This window comes from Schistocerca cancellata, chromosome 2 (genome assembly GCF_023864275.1).
Source record: "Schistocerca cancellata isolate TAMUIC-IGC-003103 chromosome 2, iqSchCanc2.1, whole genome shotgun sequence".
In the NCBI taxonomy this organism is placed as follows: Eukaryota; Metazoa; Arthropoda; class Insecta; order Orthoptera; family Acrididae; genus Schistocerca; species Schistocerca cancellata.
In genome coordinates this window covers 676,810,787-676,823,319 of record NC_064627.1, presented here as the reverse complement: position 1 = coordinate 676,823,319, position 12,533 = coordinate 676,810,787, and the positions used below count along the sequence as shown (strand labels likewise).

The window sequence follows — 12,533 nt, the reverse complement described above, 5'->3', positions numbered from 1 at the left end:
TGCATGACAGTAAACATACAGTTTCTCTCATTGTGCCAAACTGATCATGTGCTGCAAATGATTTAAGCTTACTTATTTTATTTTGGTAAATAAGTGCAGTACTGTTACCCTGGACAGATGACGTATTTCCTGCCACTCCAGCACAACAAATCATACAAAAACAACACTTTTGGAGAGATCTTTAATGCGGCATGTCACTGTCACTGCAAATTTTCATAATACACAAATATAAATATGAAAACCACCAAATATAATATGTTAGGTTTGGAAATACTGAAATCGAGATGGCGTCTGCTTGATTTGCTTCAATTACCCAATCACAGCACAGGACACCTGATCTATTCAGTCGGTTACAACATCACTTACTAGTTGTTCAAACATACAAATGCCACAAAAAATTAAACTAGCAGCACAAATCTAACAGGAATGGTTAATGTCTCAAATTAATGTACAAACAATGTAGTAACAAGCAAAGCCATGCCTTCACATGCATTTAATGGTGAAGAAAGTGAAAGCGTTGGTTTCCCTGAAAGGCACAGAATTGTTGTCACTGGTGATGCCTGCAGCACTCTCTGAAGGAACTATTGCATAACAGTTTTGCATTGTGGATAAATTCTTTCGGGTGATATGCTTGGCAGAACATGTTCTCATCTAGACAATCCACAAAATGTTTGGACTTTTGACTATATCATGGGATGACACCTCTGATGTCTCAACACATTCTTTCCACACACTGTGGGTGAACAGAACAATCTGTCAGACATACAAAGTTCCCTTCCATGTACTGAAAAGCTTCAGACCTATAATGTCATCTAACTTCCAGCTGTCACTTACGATCATTTTCCCAGGAAGAATCTTTTGATTGGTTATTCTTATCAAGCCCTCCGTAGTTCATGCTTCCACAGGCTCAAGGGAAGCTTTCTTGGACCCTCGCTGAATTCCACCGAACACCTACTGTCTGATGATTTTACATCCTTTGCTGTGTTTGCTTTTCTCAAATTGCATCTCATCCCTGGTCCCTGTGTAAATTGTTAATCCCCCACTCTGTGTGCACTTGATAGTAGAAGAAAGACCAGTCAGTCACTGTACGCTTAGAGAAGCCAAAATTTTTGATAAGTCTCTCTCTCTCTGTCTTTCCATAATTCGTGTAGATCCACATGGCAAAGAACTCAGAGGTTTTGCTGACATTTGTGAATTACTGAACCAAGTACAGCCCCATATAGTCTGCTTGAATGTGCATTGCATATTGACCATGCAAATCTATTCCACATTTTCTGTTCTCCCAAAATGTTTCCTCATTCAGCATAAATGTAACCAATGTGTGGCATTTTGGGCAGTCTATGCTTCATAGGAAGACAATATGGTCCAACATCCAAGATCACAAATTTGCTTTATTCATTCAGTATAATGCAACCTATCCAAGCATGCCTGCATTCCATTCGATTTTGGATAGTAAACAGTAGTCATAGCACAATTATTTCTTTCACTGTTTCACAACATAATATATTTACATAATTTTCAATGATATAATAATATATACTTCATTTAATACACAGTCATTTGAGTTCCAGCAGTTTAGCTTGGGCTCTTTTGGGCCCAACCTAACGACACCCTGAGAAATCCCAACTTATTCAGAAACAAAACAGCAGAATATTTGTGGCAGCCAAGATTATAAATTTCATTTCTGTGTACAAGGGCAACAGGAAAATTTATAATCTTGGTTGTAACTATTACTCAGCTGTGCCACCCTAACCACATCCTCATATGTTGTGTAATGTTTGCAGAAAAAAAAAGCTCTGTATTTGTGACAACAAATAATACAAATGCCATTACTTTACTCACAACAATTTAAGTTGTGCTGTTACTTCCCAGTTTAACAACACCTTTCAAAATTATGACGTGTAGATCATGACATATTTGGGAAGAACAGCCAAATATCTGTGACAGTAAGGAATGTAAATGTCATTGCTTCACTCAGTAATGTAAGCTGTGCTATTACCTTTCAGTCTAAATACACCATTGGAAATCATGAAATGTTGAATTGTGATGTATCTGGAAAAAACAGCAAAATATTTGTGACAACAAAGAATATAAATGTCATTGCTTTACTTTCAGCAATCTAAGCTGTGCACTTGGATCCTAGCCTAAGCACACTTTTAGGAAGAAACAGACAATATTATATAGGAAGGCATAGCTTTGTTTGTAACTGTACTGTTGGTCTATTAATCTGAATCATTCCTATTTTATTTGTGCTACAAGTTTTATGAAATTCAAGGTGTCTGTGTTTTAATGCAATGAAATGTCATGTAGCAGTTGGCTGACTAGGTCACATGTCGTGAGCTGTTGTTGGCTGACAAGATCACATGTTCCATGCTCTTATTTGCTGACAGAGGCAAATCGAGCAGACACAATCTTGATTTCAGTTTTTTCAAAGCTAATGTGTTGTATTTAGTGGTTTCCATATTTATACTTGAAAATTCCTGCCAGATTAACACTGTGTGGCAGACCAAGACTTGAACTTTCACAGGCAAGTGCTCTACCAACTGAGTTATCCAAGCATGACTCACAACCCTTTCTCACAGCTCTACTTTCACCAGTACCTCATTTCTACCATCCAAACTTCACAGAAACTCCTCTGCAAAACTTGCAAGAGCAGCATTCATGAAAGAAATGATATTGCAGAGACATGGTAAAAGTGTGTGCAGAAAGGTCGTGAGTCAGGCTTGGGTAGCTCAGTTGGTAGAGCAAAGGTCCGAGTTCGAGTCTCAGTCCAGAACACAGTTTGAATTTGCCAGGAAGTTTCATATCAATGGACACTCTGCTGCAGAGTGAAAATTTCCATCTGGATATTAATACCTGCTTATTATGAAAATATGCAGTTCCAGTTATATACCACATTAAAGATCTCTCCAAGGTGCTTCATTTTTTTATGTGCTTTGTTACTATGTTGTGGCAAAAGTGCGATATCAGTGTGTAAAACCTTTACAATAAGTCCTTATACCTGAACACCATTGTAAAAAATAATATCATGTGGTACTGTATTCAGAAAATTGATTTTTCGTGTAACTGTTCTCGTCATAACAATGGTCATCTGCAGTTAAAAACATAGGATGTTTCAAAAAGGTTCATATGATTCCACAAGACTATATCTTATAGTGAAGATATAAACTTTGGGTAAATTTCAATTTACACATGGGACTGCTAAGCTATTATTTTTCAAAAGAACCATCTCACTTTACTGGGTTATATCCCGTCAGTCCAGAAAGTTTCAAAACTGGCTTAATAAATTGTAGAGAAAAGTTAAGATACTGGTATTAATGTTTCGGGTTTTCATCATAGTCTCTTCCATAGAACATTCCTACAAACATGTGAAAATGACAGGAAAGTCCATTTTTAAGATGTTCAGCTTGCATCCCACATTGGCTTCAATGTTGATTATGTCCTCAGAGTGCTGACCCTTCATGTGAATTTCTGTACTTTGTCATTTTGTGGTATATTTGTATCGATAACTCCAAGTCTCCTCAGCTCTGATGATACTTTCCAGAAAAGATCTGTCTGCGTTTTGAATTTCAATGAAGCCATGGTATGTGTCCACATGCCATTGTTTTTGTTCTGGCATCAAGATATGTGGGCCAACTTTGCACACACTTTTCCCTTCTTGAGAACATTGTATGGAATGTCGTGAACACTTGATTTATGGCCACACGTCCAAATCTGTGTGCTCACAACAGCCTGCTGATATCTGTCGTTTACAGTTGTCAGTTCAACCTGCCACCATAGTTACTGTGCTGACATTGCTTATGCACCAGGAATGCAATCAGTCTCATAACATTTTAGATGCGTGGAATATCTTTTGTATTCATGCACATATGGCTTTGGGATATTTTTTACAGTTACATTTAAGATCATAGTTTTCCTAAAGCTTTCACAAATGGTTGGCGTGCACTCTACTGGATGCGCAACAAACATCCGGATGATAATTAGACTTGACTCATATTTTTGCAAGCATGTCTGGAGTTTATGCACCCATTGTCGTTAGAGGGGGAGGCACATAGACAATGTTTCACAACTCCCCCCCCTCCCCCCCCCAACACACACACACACACAAACACACACACACACACACACACACACACTCTAACTGAGATCAGGCAAACTTGGAGTACCTTGGTGCATTGCTGTAGGAGGTACAGTGCTATACTCTTGAATAAGTGAGCAAGATAGCTGCATAAGGGAAAACCATACCAGCAACCATATGGGCTGACAGCTTATGACTGGCCCAAAGTTAAATTTTTACTTTTGGTACATGAGATAAGAGTTACCCCAAACAGTAATATTCATTCAGGTAGAGGATATAGTCTTTTGAAAACAGATGGATCTTTTTAAACTCCTGTGTTTTACACAGTTGTTGACAGCTTTTTCACCTTAGTTCATAATTAACATTAAATATTCCCATAATATCATAATTTGTTTTCAGCTTTGAAGCACTTATATTTGCTCATTCTGTGAAATTAGTGTTGTTTTATTAATTAGGAGCTGATTATGCAACATTTTGTGATTGCTTCTTGATTCCAGCCTTGTGTTAGGCAGGAAAAGAAATCCAATGCATGTGCAGTGTGAAATCAAAGTAATGTTATTTGCAAGTTTTTAGAAGTATAAGTGTAGTGCACAAATTATAATGTAACAACAAAAATAATCAATTTTTGAAAATATAATGTTATTGTATAGATAAAAAAATTTACTCACCAAGCAGTGGAAGGAGGACACATGTATAAAAGGTATTAAAGTTTGCAAGCTTTTGTAGCCAACTGTCCATTCTTCAGGCAGAAGGTTTGAAGGGGTAGGAAGAAGGGTGAAGGAAAAAAGACTGAAGTTTAGGAAAAGGAGCAGAGTGTGGAAAAGTCGCTCAGAACCCCAGCTGAGAGGAGACTTACCAGACCGATGATAAGAAAGACTGATTTTTAGGGTCTGGACCGGATGACATTTGAGAACTTGAGAGCTTAAAGATGGAACATAGTGTAATCCACAAGACAGAGATTACTGCCAAGATATCATGCACAACTCAATAAGAGCGGAAAGCTAAGTGCATTGTTTGTTCTAGAGATGGGAGGGGGACAGCAAGAGAAGACTGGTCAGAAAATGAATGATGTAGAAAACTAAAAGTAATTGAAAAAAGGAGTAGTTACTGTGAGGAAATGCTGAGATAGAAGAAATTAACATAAATTAAGGCCAGGTGGTTGGCAAGAACCAAGAATGTGCTGTTGTGCCAGTTTCCAGCTGCAGAGTTGAAGGAAACTGGAGTCTGAGCGAAGAATTCAGCTGGCACTTGTGGGGAAACAGGCACTGATGTCACAACTGTCATGCTGTAGAGCATGCCCTGCAACAGGATATTGTGTGTTGCCCATATACACACTATGCCTATACCTGTTCATCCTAACTCATATCTTAGTGGTGGTCGTGCCGTTGTGAAAGGCATACATAACCGCTGGTATATGATGTGTCATTTCATAGATGGCTCTCACCAGTTGCAGGGCTGATATTGGTGGTGTTAGGAGTGTGCTAGGGCAAATCTTATACTGGAGACAGTCATAGTGTAGGAGCCATAGTGTAGGGAGATGTGTGGAGAAGGGGCATAGGGTCTGACAAGGATATTGCAGAGATTGGGTGGCTGATGAATAGCTATTCTAGGCTTGGTGGGCAAAATGTCAAACAGAATGGGCCTCCTTTCCGGGAAAAATTTTAAGCAGTCATAGCTTTGTCGGAGTAGCTGATTAATACATTCAAAACCAGCATAATACTAAGTGGCAAATGGTGTACTCCTATGTTGTTATTTCAGAGGGATCAGCAATACCAGGATTGAATGTGATGGCCCACTTTTGAACTAGGCTGTTGCGGTCGTTACGTCCAGTGAAGGCTGAGGTGAGAATGGTGGTGACCTGCAGTCCCTCCCTAAAACCTCAGGCCCCTCGCAAGGACTAACACTCATTTCAAACCATGCATCCTCAGATCTACAAACTCAATCATCCTGGGCATCCCATAGTTGCTCGCTTCAAAGCACCTACCAATTGGATATCTGCCTCAGTTGATTTACACCTGCAACTCATATTACAAAGACTTCCCTCCTATACTAAAGACACCAACCATTTCATAGACATTCTGAAATCTGTGTCTGTCCCACTTGCTTGTCACCGTTGATACCATCTCCCTCCGTACCAACATCCCCCAAGTACATGGTCGGTCTGCTGCTGAACATTTACTCAGTCAGCATCTAGCTGATTCTAAACCTATGAAATCCTTCATGCTGACCTTAATAAACTTTATACATACAGACACCTACTTTATCTTTGAGGGGCAGACATACAAACAAATCAGAGGCACAGGTGTGGGAATCAATATGGCTCTTTCGTGTGCCAACTTTTTCATGGGCTGCTTGGACGGGACTTTCCTATGATCCATAAGCCTTCAGCATCTGGTTTGGTTTAGATACATTGATGACCTTGCAAGGGTTCTGTGATCCCACGAACATAGATGCTAGTATCTGACGCCCGGGTCGACAGTTGACAGGAGTTGATTGTCGAGCGCTGCAGAAGGCAGTGAGATGAGTGTCGAGTGAGGAATTGTACTGGGGAGTGTGGAGTGAGCGGTGGTGTTGGAGAGATGGGCAAGAATGGTGGTTGAGTGAGTTGTAAATGGTAAAATTCACCGGAGTTTGACGAGTGAGCACGCTCCCTGATCGTCGTGGGGTTGACCCTCACTAATACCGATTCGTGAGTGATATGAGACAGAAAGTGACAAGTGCCGAATTACGTGTTTCGCGTCAACCACGTTGGTCAGCAACAACCATGGATTGCAGTGAGGATTGTTGTGGATGTTAACCATTGCGTGTGACGAAGCACTGAAAATCAGCCATCAATAAAAAGATATAACCGTAATTAGACGTGTAAGGCGAAGGTAGCAACTGCCTCAGAATTTGTGTGTTAGTAGGAAATTTATATCAGTTTGTACATCACAACCTTTATGGTTCTTAATAATAGACAAACTTTCAATCATTCCACTATTCAGTCTCAGAACAGCCGTGCTCAGTTGAAATACCCCCAAAGCCACAGCAGAAAACCGATAGCCTTTCATCCATTAAGCACACGGTCATGTAATCATAATAATTAACTATTTGGCGGCTTAAGTAAATTACACAAAATCCAGTAAAGGAATTTAAACGGGGGTGTTTCAACCTCTTTGCCATATGGGCTTATGTTGAGGCTGACCTATTAAAATTCTTGAAATCTCTAAATGCATTCTCCCAATTAAATTTCAAATGATCGTATTCTGAATCCCACACCATTTTTCTTGATGTTGATTTCATTCTCAGCAAAGGTCAGCTACACAGTTATGTTCACATTAGACCTACTAACAAACAAGAGTATTTACATTTTGACAGTTAGCAACCTTTCCATGTCGAACATTCTCTCCCATACAGTCTTGGAATTTGCAGCAAACATGTACAGATGCAGATTCTTTACAGTGATACACCACCATCCTCACTTCAGCCTTCATTGTATGTAATTACCCTACCAGCCTAGTTCAAAAGCAGTTTTCCTGAGCTATCACATCCCATCCTGGTACTGCTGATTGCTTCGAAAAACAACTCAAGAGTACACCACTCGTCACTCAATATTATTGAATGTATTAAACAGCAATGCAACAAGGATATGACTTCCTAAAATCGTGCCGTGAAAAGAGATCCATTCTGGCTCATATTTTACCCACCACACATAGAATAGCTTTCTGTCGCCCTCCCAATCTGTGCAGTATCCTTGTCAGATCTTATGCTCCTGCTGCACACCTTTCCCTATCCTATGGTTCCTACTCCTGTGACTATCTCTGCTGTAAGACTTGCCCTAGAATGCTCCTGCCACCACTTACACCAGCCCTGTAACCGGCAAACCGTATACTCTGAAAGGGACAGCCCCATGTCAAATGACACATGTTGTATACCAAGTGTTATGTAAACGCTGTTCAACCTTTTATATCGACATGACTACAATCAAATTATCACTTAAGATATATGGACATAGGCATGTATATTGGCAACATATACTATCCTGTTGCAGAGAATGCTTCGCAACATGACATTCATGCCTGTTTCACATATGTTCCATCTGGTTCCTTTCCCCAGACACCAGTTTGTACCAACTGTGCAGTTGGAAACTGGCACTACAATGTGTCCTTGGCTCTCACCACCCACCTGGCCTTAATTTATATAAATTTCTTCCATCTCAGCATTTCCTCAAAGTAACTATTCCTTTCTTCACTCCCTTTTCGTTTTCTACATCATTCACTTTCTGGCCGTCTAGTTTTCACTGCTCCCCTCCCATCTCTATCACATTCAATGCACTTAACTTTCTGCTCTTATTAAGTTGTGCATGATGTTTTAGAAGTATTCTCTGTCTTGTGTATTGCTTTATCTTCCACCTTTAAGCTATCCAGTTTTCAAATCTTGTCTGGTGCAGTCCCCAACAATTAGTCTTTCCTCCTCTTCCTGTCTGGTAAGTCCCCCGGGTCAGGGGAGACTGACCAGATCTTTTCCTAAACCTCACCAGTCCTTTTCCTTCACCCTTCTTCCTCCCCCTTCAACTATTCAGCCAGAAGAAGGAGCCACTGGTCGCAAAAACTTGCTATCTTTAATAGTTTTTATATATGAGTTCTCTTGCTGTCACTTGGTGAGTAGATTTTTTATCTATCCAATTATATTAAATTATAATGCAAAATATTTTAAAAATTCACTCTTAATATGAACTTAACATAATTTAACTATATCGATGAAATTTTATCAGGATGTGTCAGCCAAGAGGCATCATTATCTTGAAGCAGTGTTTCAAAGAATGATATTTTCACTCTGCAGCGGAGTGTGCACTGATATGAAACTACTGGCAGATTAAAACTGTGTGCCGGACCGAGATTCGAACTCGGGAGATTTGTCTTTCTTGGGCAAGGGCTCTACCAACTGAGCTACCCAAGCACAACTCACACCCCGTCCTCACAGCTTTACTTCTGCCAGTACCTCGTCTCCTACCTTCCAAACTTAACAGAAGCTCTCCTGCGAACCTTGCAGAACTAACACTCCTGAAAGGAAGGATATTGCAGAGACATGGCTTAGCCACAGCCTGACGGATGTTTCCAGAATGAGATTTTCACTCTGCAGCAGAGTGTGCGCTGATATGAAACTTCCTGGCAGATTAAAACTGTGTGCCGGACCGAGACTCGAACTCGGGACCTTTGCCATTCGCAGGCAAGTGCTCTACCAACTGAGCTACCCAAGCACAACTCACGCCCCGTCCTCGCAGCTTTACTTCTGCCAGTACCTCGTCTCCTACCTTCCAAACTTAACAGAAGCTCTCCTGCGAACCTTGCAGAACTAACACTCCTGAAAGGAAGGATATTGCAGAGACATGGCTTAGCCACAGCCTGACGGATGTTTCCAGAATGAGATTTTCACTCTGCAGCAGAGTGTGCGCTGATATGAAACTTCCTGGCAGATTAAAACTGTGTGCCGGACCGAGACTCGAACTCGGGACCTTTGCCATTCGCAGGCAAGTGCTCTACCAACTGAGCTACCCAAGCACGACTCACGCCCCGTCCTCGCAGCTTTACTTCTGCCAGTACCTCGTCTCCTACCTTCCAAACTTAACAGAAGCTCTCCTGCGAACCTTGCAGAACTAGCACTCCCGAGTTTGAGTCTCGGTCCGGCACACAGTTTTAATCTGCCAGGAAGTGTCATATATCAGCGCACACTCCGCTGCAGAGTGAAAATCTCATTCTGGAAACATCCCCTAGGTTGTGGCTAAGCCATGTCTCTGCAATATCCTTTCTTTCAGGAGTGCTAGTTCTGCAAGGTTCGCAGAAGAGATTCTGTTAAGTTTGGAAGTTAGGAGACGAGGTACTGGCAGAAGTAAAGTTGTGAGGATGGGGCGTGAGTCGTGCTTTGGTAGCTCAGTTGGTAGAGAACTTGCCTGCGAAAGGCAAAGGTCCCGAGTTCGAGTTTCGGTCCGGCACACAGTTTTAATCTGCCAGGAAGTTTCATATCAGCGCACACTCGGCTGCAGAGTGAAAATCTCATTCTGGAAACATCCCCCAGGCTGTGGCTTAGCCATGTCTCTGCATTGTCCTTTCTTTCAGGAGTGCTAGTTCTGCAAGGTTCGCAGGAGAGCTTCTATTAAGTTTGGAAGGTAGGAGATGAGGTACTGACAGAAGTAAAGCTGTGAGGATGGGGCGTGAGTCATGCTTGGGTGGCTCAGTTGGTAGAGCACTTGCCTGCGAAAGACAAAGGTCCCGAGTTCGAGTCTCAGTCCAGCACACAGTTTTAATCTGCTAGGAAGTTTGAGTGTTTCAAAGGTTTGTTGCTTGCCGTCTTTTGATCTGAAGAATGAGAGCAGGAAACTCATAAGAAAATGCTGCCACTTTACTGATAGTACAAGAAGATTTCAGCACTGAAATTCAACTAAGAAAGCCCACTTTCCCGAACTTGATTATAAGAAATATTTTTAGTTAGTCCTCCAGAACTAAGAATAAATAAATTCTTTGGTGAATCCATCCTTCAACCTCCAATATAAAGTTCTCATTTGAAGGATTATGAATATCTCATATCCACTCTGCATTGTTAATACTCAGATTGCTATGACACTATTGATTTTTTTATGTGCAACTTTTTTCCCACCCACTAGAGATGTCTTACCATCACAGCAGTACTCTCTCTCTCTCTCTCTGTCTAATCAATCAACAATGTGTGTGCCAAGTTTGTTAGAAATTGCTGCAGGCATTCCATAGTTTCTATCCCAACAGTGCTTGTTCACAGATTCTATGTAAGATATGTATTAAGGATGGGTGAAACTGCTCCAGTCATTGCAGTAGCAAACAGAAGTAGCTATAATGTAAAACTTTTTATCGTTAAATGTACGCAAGAATTGTAACTAATCATCTAGTGTCATTCTTGTTGTTATTGGGCGGAACAGTTTTTAAAACTGTTTTGGTAGTTTAAGTTATTATCTGATTGTTTCATGAGAAGAGACAAATCTTGGAAAGCGTATACTGCATCTGTTCTAAGAGTTATTTCTGTATCTCTCTGGATGTGACATTCATTGACTTTTTGGAAAACACAGGTTTTTGATTATTAACATTAATTTAATGTTCTTTCTTTTTCACCAACAGATTCGGAAGGCACTGAAATGTATGTTAGATCACCCCTCTCCAATTAACACAATATTCAAGTTCAACAAACCTCGGTGTTATGTACGAGATGAGACCAATAATGGATGGGTACTTGTTAAAAAATAATGTGTATAATTTTTGTTATTGGTGATATTTATTTTTATTGTTTTTATTATAATAAATATTGTTAATTGAACTGCATGTTTTCTTTATTATTTTGAGTCTCTTTTCTTCACCATCAGACATTTTCCTCCAGACACTCATGAAAAGAAGAAAAAAACCCAGAGATGAGGGTAGATAGTATTAGAGCATCTACCAAAACTTTCCTGTTTGGAAACTTGTAGCCGGCCACATTGGCCAAGCGGTTCTAGGCGCTGCAGTCTGGAATGGCGCGACCGCTATGGTCGCAGGTTCGAATCCTGCCTCGGGCATGGATGTGTGTGATGTCCTTAGGTTAGTTAGGTTTAAGTAGTTCTAAGTTCTAGGGGACTGATGACCTCAGATGTTAAGTCCCATAGTGCTCAGAGCCATTTGAACCATTTTTTGGAAAGTTGTAGCTCTACATAGTGATTTGAAACAATAGGAAAGTTTAATCAATTAAAACACATTTATTATCAAGATAATGGAATGAAAACTTACAAAAGTTAGATTATTTCAGTTTCAAGTGACTTTTGACTACTGCATAACAATGTGAGAAGATTAATACATACCTATTTAAAAACTGGGTGCATATATATCTTGAATGTGAAAACAATATAAGGAACACTAATCATAATTGTTCAGGCAGAGTATTCTTGAGTTTCAAGAATGCAGATAAACTTTTATTTCAGTCAGTTGTAGTCGGAGATACTGGAGTCACTTGCAATGGCCTGTCCGGCATCCCATGGTATATGAAAATTTTATGAGCATACCAAATACATACAATAATAACACATCTGCCAGTTGGAACCTGGAATTTATCACTCTCATGTGGACCCAATTTGCCCCACTGGTTCATATTTCTGTTTGACCCTGAGTGGCATGCTACTGCTCTGTCTATATCCATCACTTGTCATATCCTAGTAGATCTGACTCCTCACTGGCTTGTCAAACAAGATGGCTCACCTTTTCAGGTCTTTTAAAAATTTATAATTCATTCTACGAGGGTTGTTCAGTAAGTAATGCCCCACATTTTTTAAAAAAGCCATTAGTATACATGGACCAACATCCTGGTTGTTGCTTTACATTTGATGTTTGTTCTGTGCATCAGTGAAGTTTCGAACTGTTCTGGCAGATGGCAGACCCATAGTACAGCATCAAAATCGCATATTACTCACTTTACAAGCAGCGTG

The 12,533-nt window shown here is 40.3% G+C and overlaps 1 protein-coding gene across 3 annotated transcripts in view; it reads left to right on the top strand.

The window, feature by feature from the left end:
* Window positions 1-11,348, top strand: part of LOC126162406 (protein N-terminal asparagine amidohydrolase-like) — a 144,205-nt gene extending 132,857 nt beyond the window's left edge. For all 3 annotated transcript variants that reach the window (XM_049918902.1, XM_049918900.1, XM_049918901.1), the window contains exon 8: window positions 11,203-11,348. In XM_049918902.1, the coding sequence (XP_049774859.1) occupies window positions 11,203-11,328 (126 nt within the window). In that variant the 3' untranslated portion in view covers window positions 11,329-11,348. The remainder of the gene's footprint in view (window positions 1-11,202) is intronic.
* The last annotated feature ends 1,185 nt before the right edge of the window (window positions 11,349-12,533 follow it).